This window comes from Strongylocentrotus purpuratus, unplaced genomic scaffold (genome assembly GCF_000002235.5).
Source record: "Strongylocentrotus purpuratus isolate Spur 01 unplaced genomic scaffold, Spur_5.0 spur5_scaffold_5, whole genome shotgun sequence".
Taxonomy (NCBI): Eukaryota; Metazoa; Echinodermata; class Echinoidea; order Camarodonta; family Strongylocentrotidae; genus Strongylocentrotus; species Strongylocentrotus purpuratus.
Window position 1 is genome coordinate 33,321,870 of NW_022145611.1, and position 20,481 is coordinate 33,342,350.

The window sequence follows — 20,481 nt, forward strand, 5'->3', positions numbered from 1 at the left end:
AGAGAGAGAGAGGCACACACATTCATGCAGAAGCAAGGGAGAGAGAGAGAGAGAGAGAGAGGGAGAGATAAAATGCCTTGACAATGAGGTAATCAGACGATGGAGGTGGATCAGAAAAGAAGGTTGATATATCATACCATCGATTTATCACAATAGGTCCATGATCATACCATACAAAGCATTTTTGTTTCGTCAAAATACTCTTCAAAATAAAGAGAAGTACAAATTACATTTTATTTTTACACTTTATTGCAATGACAAAAACTTAATTCTAAATTAAAGTCTGTTCTTGTGCATTAGTGAACCTCTAATAATTTGAAGGAGGAAAACAAGCAGGATAGTGGTATTTTTCCTAGAAGGGTACATGTCTTCATTGACAACTGGAAACTGATTATTTTAAGAACATATGTATTGTAAGTTTCATTCCACAATATATTCTTTATCAACAGTTAAATATGAGCATCACAAAAGATTTTTTTTTTTTAAGTGTTACAAATAGAGGGCTAATTCAGTGTGGATCCTCTTTCAAAAGAAACTTCATTAACATCTGTTTCATTTCAATACCTTTATTCACCAACCAAATGACTGTTACACTGTTTTTCTTGTCTTTCAAACTCTCTGCTAGTATTAAACACCCCACAAAGTGTTTAACAAGCAAGATACATGTAGTTAAACAGCTCTACTGACAACTTGTTATTTACTCTACATACAGCCTTTTCAATTTAGTAGGATAAATCCATGGAATATGGAATGCACTTATATATGCATTAATAGATTTACAAACAGATTGCAAATAGTCTCACAAATGAATAATACCCCATATCGCTCCTTTCCACATGATACAAAGTAATTTAAGCATGGATTAGCTTTACAATTTCCCATCTTGAAAATCAAAATGATAATCTTGCTCAAATCTTGAATTGAGCTGCCAATAAGCAGAAAAAGTTTTGTGATAACTTTTCAAAGGTATTACCGGTATGTTTGCAAAGCATACTAGGCGGTGTCGCACAGAAAAATCCTGACCCATCTTGAATAAACCAGATTTTAGAAATCTATTTTTTTCATTTACGTCAGTGACAGACAGGCTACAAATAATCTGGATAACTAAAATCTCATTAAATGCGCGCTAATATAATTGTGCACAGGTTATGATAGCTCGTTAAAAACCACATGGCAGCCAATCACTAAGTCAAACGTTGACCTTACACTGTCCTTATTTCAACATTGGTGTCAGACAGAAAAACTGCTTAAAAAATCCTTTGAAAAATACTTTCAAGGGAGAATTTTCTTGATTCGTTTTTTTAAAGGGATAATTGATGACAGACAGCCAATTAAGAGGATAACTAAAATCCAGATTTTTTTTTGCCTCTGTCTGACACCGCCTAATGTCTGATTCACATAACAAGCTAATTAATGCCCTGATAAATTTGGACGGCCATGAATATCTGACGAATGGAGGTTAGGAGCGCTAGAAAGAGACCAATGAATTATTATAAAATACTTTCACGACAAACCTTAACCTACACTTCGCCATCCATGAACCCCCAGTAGCCATTACTAATCATTATGAAACACATTATGTTGTCTTGCTATGAACACAATATTATACAAAAAAGACAGAGAAAGGCCAAATTTATGCAGATTACACTCTAAAATAGTAGGATGTCAAGAGTGTCTTAAAAACATCATGAATGCAATTCCAGATCTAAAACTTCTACACGCATATTTCAAACAGAAATAGGATGTAAAAGTTACAACACAATCTTTTAAATGTAAGCAACAAACAATTCTATCCGATGAGGTTAATATTGTATCGTTAAGTCTTACCTACTTGTACCAGAAACTCTTTTTCGCACATGTATGTTGTAACACGACTTATACCGACCTCTAAATCCCCACCTAATGGAGTGGTTTTTTTGTCCTCTACAATACAAGGTTGAATCTCTCGAGTCTAGATTCGATATAACCCCCAAAATGTCAGCCTTTCAAGGCATTAGCTTATACCGAGTTATAACAGCTTATACTCGGTTTCACTGAGTGTAGTGAAATCCCATTCCAGCTACACAAGGCTTATGCTTTAGAGATAATCACATATACCAGGCATATGTCTACATGCTGTAACATCACAAAGAGGGCTACATGGATTATAGATATTGGAATGACTAATTCTTTAACAAATTTGGGGGAGCCTTACCATTCTAAATGATCTATTGAAACAAGTTTTCTTCATAAACATACCGGTATTCACTATTTGGCAATTTTTAATTGCTTACGTTAAATAAATGTCTAATTTCTTGTCGCTCTATATATCAAGATTGCACACAAAAATACATGGTGTCATGATAAAATAATACAGTAGATATTTACAAGAGGATCCTAAAATGCATTGGGCAAATTACCAGTGCAGTTTTTCTATATTCTTTAAATACCAGTATATACATAATTTGAACAGCAAACATATGGTATATTGTCTCTCTCATTGTCATCCAAGCAAGTATATCCATCATGTACATGAATACAAAAAGGGGCAACTTGGCAAACTGTTTCCAACATGACATAAGTCTATTGTCCATTTGTTCATCCTAATATGAAAAATATATTTGATGTGACAATCAACTATTAAATAGCTCTTTCTGTTATCACTAAATAATGTTCAAATAGGAAATCACCAAGTTACCGATTTATATCTTTTTAATTAATTTTTTTGTATACACAAAACATCGGTCATAATTCATTTAATAAAGAACTAGAACAATTAGGAACTTCATTATCAAGGTGATAAATAGTGACAGATGATAGTGAATACGATACAGTCTGCATACGGACTGAAGATTTCCATCAATATGAAGGTATACTTCATTGTTTCTGCACAGTGTTCCTGCATGCTATGTAGCCCTGAAAATCTAAAAACTGATAAGTCCAGTCTCCTCTCAAATGGAATACAAGGTTTCTTGAAGAGGTGTCATTGATTAAAAAAGAAACTATCCTGTAGCTGTTGCCTGATTAAATGCTCCAATACAAAGGCATCTATGAGAGATCATAGAATGACCGATGCATTCATTATATCAGACATCCAGATACAAACTGAAGATGAATGAAAGCACATATGCTAAGAAGAGAATACATGGCCTTACATTTACCCCCCCCCCCCCCCCCCCATCAAACAGCAACAACCTAAACCAACAAAATATTCCTGTGGTTTAATAATCCTTGAAAAGGCATAGGCACAATCTTGTAATCCAACTATACATGTACAACAAAGTCTTCCAATTCGACATCAAAAAGTTCAGTCTGGTAAGCTCTAGAAGGAATGTGCCGATGGATAAACTGGAACAACATACTCTTAGAGCAAAGCAAAATGTTTCTTGAGTTGAGAGAAGAGCTCCATGGAATCACAATGCTCTGGATAGGACTCTACTGCCTTCTTCACTGAACCGTAGCTGCTCTGTAGATCACCAACCTGAAACACAAACAAGGATATAATTATGTCTTTAATACAGGCAATGTACAATTTCAGCAAAAGTGAAGGAACACTGTGGTCCTGTTCATACGTTTGAATACTTATAAATTCTTACAAAGAGTTTAATACAAAATAGGTGAAAACATTGTAATTTAGACCAGTACAGTCTAATATTTTACTCATTTATATCTCAACTTTGCTTATGAATTACTCTACTTCAAGAGAAAATACTTGGCAGCAGCTTAGAATTGAGTTACTCTTGCTGCATTAAGATCACAAAAACTCAATAAAAAGTGAATGTACGTTGGAGAGTTACCAATAATTGTATCTCAATTTGTATATACACATTTTTCAATTTTTTTACAAGATGCTTCAAAACAGCTACCGGTTATTACACTTTTCACAATTTCTCATCAACAATTGTCAAAACAAGAAAAGGTAACAGAGGAGGGAAATGAAAGAGAGGGGAAAAGGGAGCATGAGTAGAAGGGGAATGATAAGAGTAGTGAAGGAAAACAAAGCAATTATGGTCAACTTACCTGATCTGAAAGTGATGCAAAATTATAGTGTGGCTCAAACATGTGAGGTGCTAGCATCTGAGCTGCCTGGAAAAATGCTCTTGACTAGGATAGAAGAAACGAGTAAACAATCATTTAACAATTACAGCACAAAAAAGATGATTCCATTAGACTTATTCTATTTATATACTTATTATTTTTTAACCAATGGGCGACTCTTGGTTTTCTACCTGCAATAATGTGACCTATTTATATGAACCTTGAATATGTTCAACAAGTATTTCCAGTAATACAGAAGTAAATGTATTTCTAATATCTTAAGACACAGTTGGATTATTCATGGTAGGTACAAGATAAAAAAGCTATTTAACTAACTATAATCTTTTATTTCACATATGTTAAGAAAATACTTATATTTCAACCATAGCAAATATTCAAACTGTTGACCTACATCATTCTCCGCATTTAAATCAATTACATCTTACCTTGATATTTCATTACTCAGACTAATTAATACAGAACTTTCAATATTTGGTAGGAGATGATGAAAGGGGTTACCTGGTCGACATGTCCTTTGCGTAACTCCAATACTCCTAGGTTGTTATAAGCCTCTGCATGGTCATTGTTTGATGTGAGAGCCAATCTAAAACACTGTAGAGCTAAGCCAGTATCACCAATGCCCTGAACAAACAAAATAAATGTTTTAGAAGCTTCACGCTTTCTGCAAACCAGAAACCTTTTGTTTACTTCGCAAAATTATATTTTAAAATACAGAAAATATACTATGCAGAGTAATTTTCTAGAAACAATGACATTTTAATTAATGTGCAATATCTCTCAATGCTCTAATATTTCTCACAAAATGTATTGCAGGTTCTTGCTTGATTGAAAATCTGTTTTATATTACCTAAAATTAATGTAATGACAATTTACTGCTTGACGCAATCAGCTTACATATTTCCATCATTCTCTTACAGAAGAAAAATGGTCACACAATAAAATTTGGAATTACTGAGAAATGCTTAGAGTTGTTAGAACAGTATCGATATTGACCAATGAATTAAATTGAGCATCTCAGCAATCATAACATACTCGAGTATCTTTGAAATAATTTGAACGATCTTATACATGTTCAAATTTTGCAGCACTTAGAAACAGCATGTATACTAAGTGCTATATAAATGTTGGTTATAAAAATACATACCATTGCAACTTGACCAACATTGTACCAGATGTCCGCTGTGGTGGCATCATCACCAGAGAGTGATAGCGCCCTCTCGAATGACGTCAGTGTCATGTCATACTGCTGTGCATAGAAGCAGCATAACCCTAGATTGTTGTACAGTTCTGCATTGTATACACCCATCTGCAGTAATCTCCTGTGAAATAAAACATTTAGAGTTCCTTCATTAAATGTTGCATATTCGTTTGAAGAGGCGAACCAAATCCTTCCAAAGTTAAATATTTTGTTTAGCCATGTCAGGAGTTGTGTCAATAATATGTGAAATGAGTGGATATACGGAAACGTATACCGGTAGTAATGACATGCGACATGGCAGAAATGTCTTTTACGTCATTTGCAACAGGTACTGAAGATACTACATACATAGAATAAGTGAGAAATACTGCATTATTATTTTTCTAACTATGCAAGGGCAGAATAGTTGAATAAGATAAATGCACAGAATTGTCTTAAAAAAAAAGGAACATATTTCATTTACCATACATAATAATCTCCCTGAAATACTTTGTTATTATCTTCTGATCAGTATACCGTAGGCATTCAAATTTGTTTACAAGTTTGTCAGTGTGCTTATTAGGTTGTTGGACTTATAAAAACTTTGCTGAAAGTACAACAACTACCTTTTGTTTTTGTTTCCTTTGGTGATGAAAGTTTCTTAGGTAATTTTTAGGAAACTTCAGAAAATTTTAAATTTTAGCCTTCACCAATTAACTTCTTGAGCTATATGATTATGAGAAACATTGGAAATCACATGCTCCCGAATCCTTGTCTTCTAGAAGGATGGCATACATACCTGTAGTATCTGAGCCCTATCTCAGGTTGATCAGAGTAGAAGTGGTAGTTTGCAATGCATGCTATGGCTTCAACATGTGTGTTATCATGCTTCAACACATCCTTGTAGTATTTCACTGCATTCACCAGGTCATTCATGGCCTAGAAAATGTTTTTTTTTTTTTTAATGATTTAAAAAAAAGAATGATTTAAAAAAAAAAAAAAAATCTTTTTCATCATTCCTGGATATATATTCAATAAATTGCCTTCAGTTTAAATAATAGTTACTTATCTTGATTGCATGACCTCCATTACTTTGAAAGATAATTCTTGTCACTTGCATGTCATTTTGCAACCTAATTATTGTACACATACTCATCAAGGGTTCAAACATTTTGCACGACATCGAGGTGAACATTGATTTCCATAAATTTTGCATTATACTAGTCACTAGTGAACTTGAGTGCAACTTACAGGACATATGAAAACATTCTTTTGACACTCAATTTAGAAATCAGTAGGTTTCTGTGACACATGGCTCGAAAAAAAATGAATGCATTTACAGTGATGACATTTTTTTACCTCATATATTCTGGCGATGCCTGTCAGTAGAGTAGTCTCGCTGGGAAACTTTTCCAGACCCTGTTTGTAGATTTCAACAGCAGTCAATGGCTGATCCAACCTCACATAAACTTTACATAGATAGAGGTAGACATCTATGCCTTCTTGCTGCTTCATAGCCGACTTGAACTGACTCTCGGCATCACGGTACAACCCTAACCTGATTCAATGTAAACAAACAAAATAAGGCTTTAGTGGCCGAGTCCAATTCAACATCTGCTTATATCAATTCGTACAGAACTGTAGCAGAGTCGTATGCACATACCAGGTTACTTATTTCATGAAGCAAGGCATTGAAAATTACAGCCCATAAATGGCAGGGAATGAGTTAAAGTATAAATTGTTGGCCCATTAACGTTATACCTTCACATCACATGTTTATCAGGATAGGTATTTAAGATGACACAGCAGTGGATGGTAATGTTTTAAGTAAATTAGTAAACTGTCCATCAACATAACAACACAGCCTAACAGAAGAGGACCCCTAGTACACACATAAAAAAAGTGATATGCTGGGAGCCCCTAACTATAGTGTAATATCTCACAAATAGTGATACCCTTCCCCAAATAATATTCATAGTTTTTACAACTCTTCAACAAATTGCTAAGTTTTGTTGTATGATTTACCTGTAGTAGCACTTTCCAAGCTGAACCTTCCACCACCAATCTTTGAATTGACACGCTTCAGTAGCCTTGGCTGCTAGCTCTAATGCATTCCTCACATCATTCTCATGATGGAAAATGTATTCAAATAAGGCCTGGAAACAAGGAATAAAGTGTAATAATAATGAATAAAATTGTAATAATAATGACCGATAAAGCAAATTGTAATTCAAGATGAGTTTATGGGGGGATCTTAAAATAGAGGGTGAGTAGAGCAACAAGATGAAATTCATTTTTTTCCATTCTATTTCATTTGTAGTGAAATTTCTGCACAACAAAAATGTGTATTCACTAAAAGAATGTTAGATGGCAGGCCTTAAATTAATCGACGGCCATCGACGGCCAGGCCGTCGATGCCCCTATGACTGGCCGCGGTGCCCTCCCAAAAAAAGATAAATTCACGGCCAAAAAGGCCGTGCCCTTTTTTTCAAACTGGCCGACGTGCCTTTTTTCCAACTGGACGTGCCCTTTTTTTTTAAATTTGCGCACATAAAACCACCAATTGCGCTTAAAACTAGACGGCAAGGCGCAAGTGTTTTCCGTGAAAATGCGCCCATAAATTATTAGAACAGAAAAAATACACGAATCACGAACAGTTTGCCGCCCACGAGCTCTCTTCTAGCTTCGTATTTAGTGCTGTGAAAATGCGCCCTTTGTTATTATATAGGCAATGCGCTAGCGCACGTACGTTCATGCGATCGCATGGTGCATGTTGTTGACGCACGCACGTACGTACAAATCAAAGGCCAGGATCAAGAAAACAAATCGTCAAATGGAGAAATAAACAAGCATTCAAATAGTCATTAGAGATCTGTCGAGGTTTGTTTGTAGGTCTAGTTTATTATTTTATCTCAAATAGAATTTAGAATTATCTTGTTAATAAGTTAAGAACACCTACGATGTTCTCGATCGTAATTACTCTCATTTTGCCACCAGCCGACCTCGCTTCAAAAAGCTACCCCGCCAGCCTCCCAAGACGAACGTTTCGAGTCCTGGTAAAATTACGCGCTGCGAGTCTCCGAGGGTGCATCGGTTTCGCTGGCAAACTTCCAGCCCGACAGCTTCCCACCAAAAGTGGCGAGAGTGTGTGTGCGAGGAACGATTTTGGTTTCGTGAATGCACGTTACGCAACTGAGCTGAGCGTGTCACTTTCAGCTGTCGAATGTCTATAAGGACATTTTTACATCTTATTTCATTAGTTAGGCCTATCTAGACCTTTCTATACAACAGTTAAAAAGATAATTTCTTCAAATTTGCTCCTACTACCGAGAGAGTGGCGGAAGGTTTGTGTGTGAGGTGCGATTTTGATTTGGGATACCCGGCCCGGTAAACTTGCCAAGTCCTTCTGACTTTCGATGTTTGTGAAATTGACAATTTATTTATTCATTTGCTCATCAATATTTTTAGTTACTTTAGAATACTGTTTAATGTGCAAGTTTAATGTTCTTAATCAATCTTTCCTGTTCATATTGTTAAGATTAAAAAGTTATTAAATTGATCGTTCGATCTATTCACATTATGAAATTAACAACTCTCTTTGAACTTATGATTAGATAAGGGGCCTAGACTATCTGTTTTTGGAAAATTGCCCCTTGCTCTGGTAAATTCCTATGGCAAAGGGCGACTTAAAAAAAAAATTGCCCCTTGCTCCTGGCTGCTAAATCTAAGGCTTGCGGGCCGCCGCCTTGTTTGTATGTACCGTAGACCTCTATACATTCTGTGAAGAAGCTGGTGCTAAAAGTCATGGGAAATTGATCCCACACAAGTTTCATAAAATACACATGACATCTAACAAAAGTAGAATCAATTTTTTTGGCCTCATACTCGATGCCCTTTTTGTAAAATATTTTGGCCTCGATGCCCTTTTTGTAAAAATATTTTGGCCTTGGTGCCCTTAAAAATATGAGGTACTCGAGGCCAAACTGGCCTTGCCCTAAAAATGACGAAATTTAAGGCCTGAGATGGGTATGTCGGTAGTAACGAATGCACATCACTCTTGGCCCAAGTGTACACTAAGCATAATTGCCACTGTAGATTTTTGTATACTACTACATTTTGTAGAACTCTACAAGCATGGGCAGATGCTTTAGAATACTACAGGAATACTACAAGCATGGGTACGCAGTCATGATACCGTTTCCAGCAACATCTGCAGTGGTTATATATGTATCAGAAGATGAAATGCTGTTACTCTTTCGCAATTAACAATCATTACACATTTCATGGTTTGGCTAAATAACTTTTGATTCTGAGCCAAACAAAATATACCAGATACATGAATAAAGAGGGCGTAAATGTCTGCACACACTGTAACCATTTTGTTACATGACCATATTGTGTTTGATGCTAAGGATTCTATAAAGGAAAATACATGTAAGCTTTAAAATCCTTAAATTAGCAACAGGTTCAAAGATTCAAAATCACTGTATTGGCTATTTTATCCAACTTTTTAATTAAGTTCCTACCCATGTATTTGTGTTTAAAGACATTACATTTTATTACGATTTAAAGAACAGTATGTGATCAATTTAGCCCTTGAAATAAATCCTGTCCTGAAGTAGTATATTACCTTGGCTAGGTTTGGTCTGGCAGCATACTTTGAAAAGTTCAACCTTGGAATGTTGATGAATGGACCGTCTGGTGTGGACAGCATAGAAGCCTGAAAAATCAATCAAATAATGGGTATTCATGAATAAATGTGAGATTCTAAGGCAAAAAAAGTGGGTTTTCCTCTTGGCTGAACCAATTTGTTCTATTCTCTCATTTCCAACAACTACTATTTACACACCATTTCAATGAAAGCTTCATGGACATGCTTCCTTTTTGTAGACATGTTGTCATATATGCGGTTGTGTAAATTTGAGGGCCAGGAAGATAAAGAGTTCAAAATAGAGCCTAAAATTGTTCACGGTTTAATGAATGACATACAGCCCAAACAATGAAACAATTTTACTGTACTCACTTGCACCACTATGTTCAACGCTGGTCATCATGTCAAATAAAATAACCAACTTAAACATTGAATTTCCTGTACACCATTCAATTAATTCAGCATTCTTATTCTGATTTAGAGACGTCTTTTCTTTTGTTTACATAGACTGAGTCTGCTTCATTGTGCTTTTAATTGTTTTTATTAAATCAAATAAGCTCAAATTCCTGAACTTACTGTTCCAAGGCGCACAAATCTGCCTGACGCACTGGTGACAGGGCGGGCTGTGTGTGCAGTCCTAGGGGCTCTGATAGCCTGCTCCATAGTGCCTGGTCTTCCACTCTGTGTACCTGGCCTTACAAACCCACTCAAGGGCCTCCCAGATTGAGATGTAGGACGCATTCCTGCACTGGGGGCCCCTGAGCCTGTACCAGGTTTCTTTAAAGAGGTGCCTGGACCTATGATATGGGTGAAACATTAGAATGTTTTTGAACTATTCTATTTTCTATTACGTTTCTGTATTTCAAATTGGCACTTCAAATTTATTCTCTAGATGTACGTTCTCTTCTTATAACCTGTGTCCTTATTTCTTTTAAGTTGTTAAAAAAATATGATGTAAATCATTCATTCAAAGGATATTTAACAAATCAAAATCGAGACACAAAATGTGGCTTTAAAATAAATAAATAAATGGTATACTCACCCGAACCATAAAGAACATACATTTCTACAATATAATTTCTGGCATCAAGTCACATTACAAATATTTTTGGAGTAATATTCGTAAAATCTTACGTGTTACTTGAGCGATTGAATTATCATCCATAAGCATCTCCGCAATGCCTTCTTCATCCACATCTATCTCATCTAAGTACACCTGTTCAGTCAGAGCTCTTGTCTTCAAGGACCATGCAGCCTGATTGGGAAATGGGAGAAAAATGTTGTAGTTGCTGCATTTACAGTATGACTTATCATCATGACAAAGTACATTCATCTATATATGGCAACTCAATCATTACAACAAACATAAAAATTAATCAGTCAATTGAATTTATAAATCTTTCATTAGTTTCATATTACTGCAATACTGTCTGAGAAAACAGTTCTAACTACAGCTTATTTTGCAAGAAGTCTCACAATTGCATAAAGTAGTTATTATTATTATTACTGCAATATGCGTTTGTCTTTGAACCTAAACACATTTAATTTTACTATGAAGAAAAAATGTAAGAAATTAAATCCTATTTCAATCTGATGCAATATAAATGACATGAATTAAGTTCAACTAAAGACACAGTCATGCAAAGTCATGAATAGTTTCCCAGAATTCTATATCATTCTTCATTTCTAAACTTTTTAAAAAACTCTCAGAAGTAGATTTATATTAATTATTTGACAAGATTCATTGACACCCAAAATGGTATGACATTTTACACAAATAGGGGGGGGGGGGGGGTTAAGACTGAGTGAAGGTCCAGCATGAAGAATCTACATGTACCTGATCATAGGGATTCCTTTCTAAAAGTTGAGAGCAGACCGTTACACATTCCTCAAACTTTCTCCTGCGGAACAGGCTCAATGCCATGTACAAAGGATCCATTATGACTGGAAGAAGTTACACTCCCAAGCTAACCTGTAGTTGAATGAAAGGGTAATGCATTTGAACTTCAACTAGCATGCTTATTCCTTTATAGTGGAAGACATTTTTTTCCCTCAAGAAATTTTGTAATTGTACATGCACCCTATATAATTATAGCGAATAAAGTTGAATATGTTTCTATAAAACCCCTGTATGGGAATAATCTATTCCGTCATCAATAATGAAGGAACCTCGCAAGATATGTCAGTGTTACCAATTGGTGTTTGGATCTCAAGAATCAACTTAAAAAATTCAGAACTTTCTCATTTTTAATTAAATTGTAGATTTATTTGTAATTCCTCTCATTTTTCTACTTCTAGACTCTATAAAGTATTACTATTCAATTCAAAACCAACTTATTATATCAGGGTAGACTTCCCCATAAAAGTATGAGTTGCAAACATTCAATTTTTACCCCCAATATTCAGCTTCATTCATGAAGCTGAACAAAAATAATAAATGTTGATTTATTTTTCATTTTAAAAATAGAGTTCCAAAATGCTTAAAGGGGGTGGATCGCCAGTTTCCATGTGCAGAAGGCCATAATTCGCTGACACCAGACTTGGTGGAAATACCATTAATGGGGGTACAAATTTGCACACAGCAAACCCATAGTCCAGTCAAGAATTACCCCCTAATCTCTCGGAGAGCTCGAGAGTCTTCGGGCAATTCAAAGCATTACATAAGGTCCAATGGTCATAAAACTCAAGGCTAACCCTGGTGATTGACAACACCTGTTATTGGGTAAACACCCGAACGGTGTCGAATTCCCCATGAGAGCCGACTACTCAGTGACTTTAAGTCACAGGAATCATGGCTCCTTTAATCTAAATCATTAGTAGACTACAATTCAGCTAAACTTTAATGGCGCTAAGTAATATGTATAATGTAATGTATTTTTACACCGCGCGTGCTTCATTCCATCAAACTAGACCGAAGTGGGTGTATCGTCACTACAAAACAAAACAAAAAGTACCACTCCGCTACAGTGACAGTGCACTGCCGGTGCCCGAGGCCGAGCAGCTGCTTTACACTGCACTGCTGATGCGCTGCGGCTGTGTAGCGGCAGAGTCGGGCTAGCACAATTAACAGGGCCGAATGATTCAGTAATTTTTGGACGTGAAATGACATATTTGATAGCAATAAACTCAATTAAATGGTTGCTCTTTCACTCAATAACATTCTAAAATCATAATTAGATTTTTAAAATTGCGATTTCAGTCATCAAACCTTGTTTTATGTGCGTCATCGAATCAGTTGATCAGGAAATGTTTACACCGAACTCCATGGAAATCTTGAAAATTTGAAGAAAATATGCGGTGTATGGTATCTTCAAACCGAAAAGAAATTCTAAAGTTACCTTCTTTTTTCCCAATAGTAGAAGAAAAAAAGCTAACTGGGGGTGGGGGTTCTACTTACTGGATCTTGTCAAGCGAAAATCTTAGCAAAATTTCAGACCGTTATAGAATCTGAACTAATCACTTAAACTGAGTAAAAAACTTTATCTTAAACAAATTGTATTTTTGATAAACAAAAAGGTCAAAAACAATATGCTTGAGAAGCATAAGCAGATCCAGGGGCGGGTTCCTAGAAACCGTCATAAGTCTAACTTCTTGACTATCCCATTGAAACGTGTGTTAATTCTATAGCCCCAGATGTTGACAATCCACACTCGACAATATTTATTTACCACAACATATTAAGCCCATATTTTTCAGTCGTTTTCAATCCACTCGGCATCCTCATTTTCTAAAACCTTGAATCTGCCCCCCCCCCCCACTCCGGGGTCGGAATGACCGCATGCGTGTTGCCAAAATGTCAGGTAAATGGGTACTTTTCGTGCGACAAAGTCCGGCCCGAGAATAGTAAAAAAAGGGGGTGTATTTGACTTTTCACCCGGAGATTTCTTTAAAAAGGTTTTTTTTTTTTTTTTTTTCTCTCTCATCTCTTTGGTCTCCTGAGAAATTATTCTGATTTAAGGGGGGTACATTGAGCATTTTTCTGAATTTAGGGGGGTCTCCAAGGCAGGAAAAGCCCGTGAAAAGCCAGCGAAAGGGGGGTTCGGAAATGTTGGCAGCCCTCAGATAGGGGATGCTTTCAAAAAAGGAGAACAAGCATACGCGTACCCTAAATAGGGGGGGGGGGGTGGCCGGGGAATCTGCCTTAATTAGCGGAGAATGATAATTTTTTCCACTCTCAGTCATAACCTGATTTATTATTAATGAACAATATAAAGTAAATTGAAGATTTGTTTATTCTATTGACCCATTTTAACAGTTCTTGATCAGAGGCTCTGAATGTAATATTAGCCTATGCAGTTGAGGGGGGGGGGGGATATTAAGTGTACTTGGAAAGCATGGTAGTTTCTTCCTTCACTTATAGTCTCAGGAATACATTTAGTTTTTTTCTGTTTCTACAGTTTCCTTTTCAAGAGGAAATATTAGTATATTAGGACATACAGGGATGTGCCGCTCTAACGGGTCACTTTTTTTCACAAAAAATCCCTAAACATGGGTCCCACTTTTAACAAAAATACAATTTTTTTTTTTTGGTGTCTGCCATGCAAACGCCCGAAAAACACCAGAAAATTGTGAAAATTTAGTCTTTTCTCGAGAAAAATGACCCCAAATTATCCCTAATAGTGGGTAGGGGTTTTGAGGCTTCAATGGCACTCCCCCGTCCAAACCAAATCTGAGTATCCCCCCCCCCCCCCGTGTATTTTAGTCAACGGCAAACCATTATTCATGAACTCCAGATTTGTTTCAGGCATTTTCAAAAAAGTGGATTTATATTTAAAGGGATCGTTTAACAATGTTAAATCTGAGATACACGGCCCTACGTGTTATCAGTGTCTGTGATATGGTGTAATATTGAAGCCAGTGAAAAAAATACACGGGGGCTCGGGGCGAATTAGTCCCTGAAATGCCCAAAAAGAGCCCCCGAAAATCAGAAAAGAGCCCCCATAAATTTGCATAGAGTTCAATGCAAAACAAATTTTAGAATGTTATATTCATGCAGGCAAGCTTGAAAAGTAGCCCCCGAAAAATAAATATTAAATTTTTCCCTGATTGAAGTGCACCATTTTGAGAATGTTTATGATGTCGTGTCACTTCTCTGTAATTTTGAATTTTGATAATATAAGTCGTTGTACCGTTCTCGGTTGTTAATCATTGTCTGAAATCAGTTTCCCCCCTCTGAATTGTGTTCCCCCCTCTCCCGCGTAAAGCGCAAAAGTTTAACGTTTCATTAAATTATTAGAGAAAGAAGACGATTCGTTGTACCGTTTTCGGTTGTTAATCATTGTCTGAAATCAGTTTCCCCCCTCCGCGCGAAGCGCGGAAGCTTTGACGTTACATTGAATTATTAGAGAAAGAAGATGATTCGTTGTTTCATTCTCGACTCTAAATCCTTGTCTGAATTCAGTTTTCCTCCTCCCGCGCGTAGCGCGTAAGCTTCTGACGCTTCATTAAATTATGAGAGAAAGAAGATGATTCGTTGTCTCATTCTCGATTCTTAATCCTTGTTTGAATTCATTTTCCACCTTCCGCGCGAGGCGCGGAAGCTCTGACCTCTTATAGTTTAATGAAATTATTAGAGAAAGAAGATAATTCGTTGTTCCATTTCCGACTCTTAATCCTTCTCTGAATTCAGTTTTCCCCTCCAGCGCAAAGCGCAGAAGCTTAACGTTTCATTATTATTAGAGAAAGAAGACGATTTGTTTTCCCGTTTTAGACTTGTCAAAAATGTTTCTTTGTCTGCTCCTTTTTCCGTCCTATGTCCTCTTACTGCCCCTACCGCCCCTAGCTACGCATGCTTTAAAGGGAAAATGAAACAATCATGATTGTGATAGCATACAATTAGGTCAGTAGAAATGAAAGGGGAAAAAAGATCTATGTATACACCAACCATGAAATAATCGCGACCGGGAGCGTCATATCTTAGTTTTGTGTTTATCGGGCGAGGGCCGGAGCGGAGCGACCAAGTGAGATTTTGCAATGTAGAATGCTGAAATTATGCATTCTAGAAAATCATTTAGTCCAATATGTACGTTCTTTCCGCTACATGTATATTTCTTTCTAGCTATATATCTAAATTTCAGGGGGGACGTGTCTCTCTATCGGGCCCAGGATCGCCGCCGCTGTCCATTATCACTACCTACATGAGTTCAAATATAAGCACAACGAGTTGGTATGAGCTGAATCCAAATGAAGGGCAAAATAAGAGTTGTGAAGCGGCCCTACCGTTAATTTAAAATTTGACTGTTTAGTATATAGCTTGTATTTGAAAGACATCCAAAACATTGTGCCCTTTTCAATTTTTTTCAAAAAGCAGTGGCTGTTTGTAACGTTTAACTTTGAATCCGTGGCTCGAGATTTTATGCGGCCGGCCCGGCCCCCTCTATTCAATAACGTTTCCCAAGTCTTCTGGATGACCCCAAATCTCCCGATTACAGTTTTTCCCTTATTCGTCGCTACTGTCACTTAGCGCCATTTCCTTGTCTTTCCCCCTTTCTCACCCGACTTTTCTCTTCCCCTTCCCACCCCCACCCCCACCCACTCAGTGTTATCTAGGGTATGCGCATGTATGTTCCCTCTCTTAGTTTGAAAGCACCCCTTTATCTTCGGTGTGTAGAGTCAGTGCGGGCCGGATTTGTGTGTATTACGGGCCGGACTTTGTTGCGTGAAAAGTAACCCTTTATCGGAAATTTTGGGAACACAAAATCGGTCCCTCCGACCCCGGAGTGGGAGTGAGGTGGGGGGGGGGATCTTCTTTTTTTTCTCTCTCTCTCTTTCTCTCTCTTCTTTCTTTTCTCTTCTCTTTTCTTTTCTCTTCTCCTTTCTTTTCTCTTCTCCTTTTTTTCTTCTCTTCTCCTTTCTTTTTTTTCTTTTTTTTTGCGCCGCCAGCGACTTTGCGTTTTACACCCTGGCCTGGACCTTTTCCCAATAAATTTTAAGGAACCGACTGGGAAAAGTCTATCCATGACAAGATATTGCGCGCGCACGTGCGTAGCTCTTCTGCAATGCTCAACGTACGTCCTATATGTCCAGTGTCGCGGTACGCGGTACATGTACTTTTGTATCGAGACGTGGTACGAGTGAGAGAAAAACAACGAATAACAACAGAAGGAAATAGAGAAAAACAATAAATAACTAGAAATGCAATCGTGTCACAACGATGTGCGTGCAATGACGCCATGTTTCTACGTGTCAAACGAAAGAGCTTCTCTCGCCCTATCCAGAGCAATTTGTACGAAGTCTGTAGCTTCTGTGATATTGGAGATAGGTAGGGCGAAAGAAAGGCCTCAACAGTGACCTTGATGGGATGGTAGTGACTATGCCTACGAAGTTTGAAAGAAATTGGGATATGGGAAAGGACGTGGAAAGGGCTCGCAAGCACTGCGTGCAAAAACCAAGGGGATTTGGTGCATGTTCGTCATTGCAATAAAGATCGTTCTGGGGGTCAAAAGCGTGAACCCGATATGCCCCATAGACAATGCGTGTAATGCATGAGCGGAAAACGTACAGGATCTGTATTATGACCGGAGTTAAATTGTTTTTTCTCTCTCTCTTTATGTCTCTTTATGAGCCGTATTTGGTATCATTAGAAAGAGAATTTCATGAATGTTATTGTAAACCACTCTCTTTTTTCCCATGATAATCCTATCGAAACACGTGATGTAAAATAGATTTATAGGACAAAATGGCGTCTTAAATAGCCACATTGACCAATTTTAAAAATCCGGCCATGAGGTGCCCTGCGTATTGGAACTCGGCATGTCACTGCAAATTTTCAAGGAAAAAAAAGGACGTTTAAGGGGCGAAAAGCAGTCTGAAAAAATGACGTCATAGCCGATACGTGTTAGATTCGGGCGGAAACTCGGCGGAATTCGTGTAGTGATCTTTGTTCAAATGCGATTTATTCACAATTTTCTGTGTGAACATATACTATACTTGGTATCATTCGAAAGGGCACTTCATTGCGGTCAGTTTGACACCATTGTTATCTTCGTGCAATGTATTGCACGCATTTAACGCGCTATCACGCAATGCATAGTAAATACATCATTTTTTGAGATAACTTTGCGCTGACATAATCAAATTTTACCAAACTTTGCGGACAGTTGTCACGTATATAAATACATGTGTGTGCCAAGTTTTATTGACGTAGGTCAAAGGATCGTAATTTTAGAGCAAGTTGAAGTTATTTTGGAATTTTCTTGAAAATGGCGAATTTGGAGGGCAATTTTCTCAAATTTGGTCAGTGATAGGGTATATAATTTTGTATATGGCTGGAAAGGGCATATCTTCAAGTATCTAAATCCAAAAAAGGGTACGGGTTTGCCAAGCCATTATGGAGATACGGCCACAGAGAGAAAGCCAATTCCCAGAACTTTAGAGGGCGCTATTTATGTTGTGCAAAGTCATTGGAGCGTGAAATTTGGCATGGCTATGTGCAATTATGAGATAAGGATACTGTGAGATTTAAATACAAAACGGAATTTATATGAGAAAGTTATGGCAGTTTTAGATTATTTAGGTGTCAATTTTTCAAGAATTTGAGAGATAGTTGACGGAGTCGGTTTCAGATTTGAATTTTGAGTATGAAGATGGCATTTTGAAGGGCAGGTTATACGTCGCAGATAAAAGAACATCTCTTAGACTATCTAGAGGAATTTGTTAGAAATGTGTAGGATCTAGGATAGTGGAGATAGGAAGGAAGAAAGAAAGGCCTTAAAATGGACCAGAAACGGACAAAATGGCGCCTGGACGGTTATGCATGAGTGATTTCGAAAATCGAAGAATGTAGTGACCTTGAAGGGATGTTAGAGACTATGCCTATGAAATGTGAAAGGAAAAGGACATGAGAAAAGCACCTAACTAGGAATAACAAACATTACGTGCAAAACGAATGCGATTTCCTGACGATAAGGAAAAGGAAAAGGAGGAAAAGGAGAATATTAATGGGGCAGAATGTGAACGAAAACAAGGCAATGACGAAGGTCGTCATTGCAATTAAAGAACAGAGAGGAAACAAAGAATGTCATAAGCAGAGAGAGAAAACAAAAACTAACTTGAAAGAAAGAGAGAAATTAGAGAAGGAATTAATCAAAGTAAGGAAAGAGAGAAACCAAATAATATTATGGTTTTTGTGGTTTAATTCCGCCTTCTTCAGGGTTTCAATTTTTGACGTGTAGCCTACTTTCAAACCATTTGCTGATTCGGACCCCCCCCCCCCCTAACACACGTGTACACATATCGACACATACACAGACTACACTCGACATAATATGTGTAATGGTAATGTAATACATAAACTGTGATTTAAATATTGCACTCGTACCATTTTCTATTATTGTGGGATCACGTCTTTCATTTTTTAAATTCATGTCATTTGTTTCTAAGACCTAATTTCTCTAATTCTCTTGACCCCTCTCCCTTCATATTTGTTTTCTAAGACCTCCCCCCCCCCCTCATCTCTCTTCATATTTGTTTTCTAAGACCCATTTCTCCCCCGCCCCCCCCCCATCTCTATTCATATTTGACTCTCTCTCTTGTATTTCTCAGACCCCTCTTTCTTTCTCTCTCATTAACCCCCTCTTCATATTTGTTTCTAAGGCCTCTCTCTCTCTCTTCATATTTGTTTCTAAGACCCCCCCCCCTCTCTTTCTCATTTCTTGATATTTGTTTCTAAGACCTCTCTCTCTCTAGCTCTCAATTCATGATATTTGTTTCTAAGACCCCCTCTCTTTCTCACTTCTTGAATTCATATTTGTTTCTAAGACCTCTGTCTCTCTCTCCCTTTCTCTCTTTCTCATTTTAAATTCATGATATTTGTTTATAAGACCTCTCTTTCTCTCTTTTTCCATTCATCACTTTGTCTAGTGTAATGTACAGACACATAACATATAAAGGAAATTATACACCAGTTTTACATGAATTCATTTGCACTTTATTTACTGCTTTACATTCATATACTTTTTTTTTTTCGTGAAGGTAATCTAATCCTTCAATGTCAGAGAAGTAATACTGAACTTGAAATCCTATATCTTCTCCCTTAATCTTCAGTATTGCAGCTGCGTACGGTGTGTATAAATGCTGCATCGACGTACGTCTGTGCATGTACGATTCGATTTGGAACTGGCGCGCCCGATCGAGGAGCGTAGACTAGACTCATTCAAGCAGTTTCATTGCTATTTACCGGGAAAATGTCCAGGCCAGGGTGTAAAACGCAAAGTCGCGCGCCGCCAATAGGGGGGGCCGCGGCCGTTTCGGCCCCCCTGGATCCGCCACTGTAAGAGTTCTTAGATATACACGTAGTTGTTAAATTGTCTGCTTTTGTTCATGGCAATCGTTCATGCAATGTAAATTTTAAAATATCTCTTTGCACCTCACAGAGCATTGCTGAGAGAGAGAGAGAGAGAGAGAGAGAGAGAGATAAAGAGAGAGAGGGAGAAAGAGTCGGAGGGAGAGAAAGAGGGAGAGAGAAAAAAATAGACAGAGACAGATAGAGGGAGAAAGAGAGAAATAGAGAGAGAGAGAGTGGGGGAGAGATAAAGAATAAAGAGAGTCTGCACTCTGTTACTCAAGGACTTTTCAAATTTTCAAAAGAATTTCAGAAATAAATTGATTTTTTTTA

General features: G+C 37.3%; 1 protein-coding gene across 1 annotated transcript; it reads right to left on the minus strand.

Moving 5' to 3' along the window:
• Window positions 1–167: 167 nt before the first annotated feature.
• On the minus strand, window positions 168–13,190 carry LOC115918109 (tetratricopeptide repeat protein 8-like). The gene is made up of 12 exons (XM_030998738.1): window positions 13,075–13,190; window positions 11,704–11,838; window positions 11,001–11,121; window positions 10,443–10,663; window positions 9,846–9,935; window positions 7,241–7,371; window positions 6,575–6,773; window positions 6,015–6,154; window positions 5,183–5,357; window positions 4,537–4,659; window positions 4,000–4,083; window positions 168–3,460 (listed from the first exon to the last, which is right to left on the minus strand). Exons 2-12 carry the CDS (start codon window positions 11,803–11,805, stop codon window positions 3,344–3,346), a joined length of 1,503 nt encoding a protein of 500 aa, XP_030854598.1. The 5' UTR covers window positions 11,806–11,838; window positions 13,075–13,190; the 3' UTR covers window positions 168–3,343.
• Window positions 13,191–20,481: the final 7,291 nt, after the last annotated feature.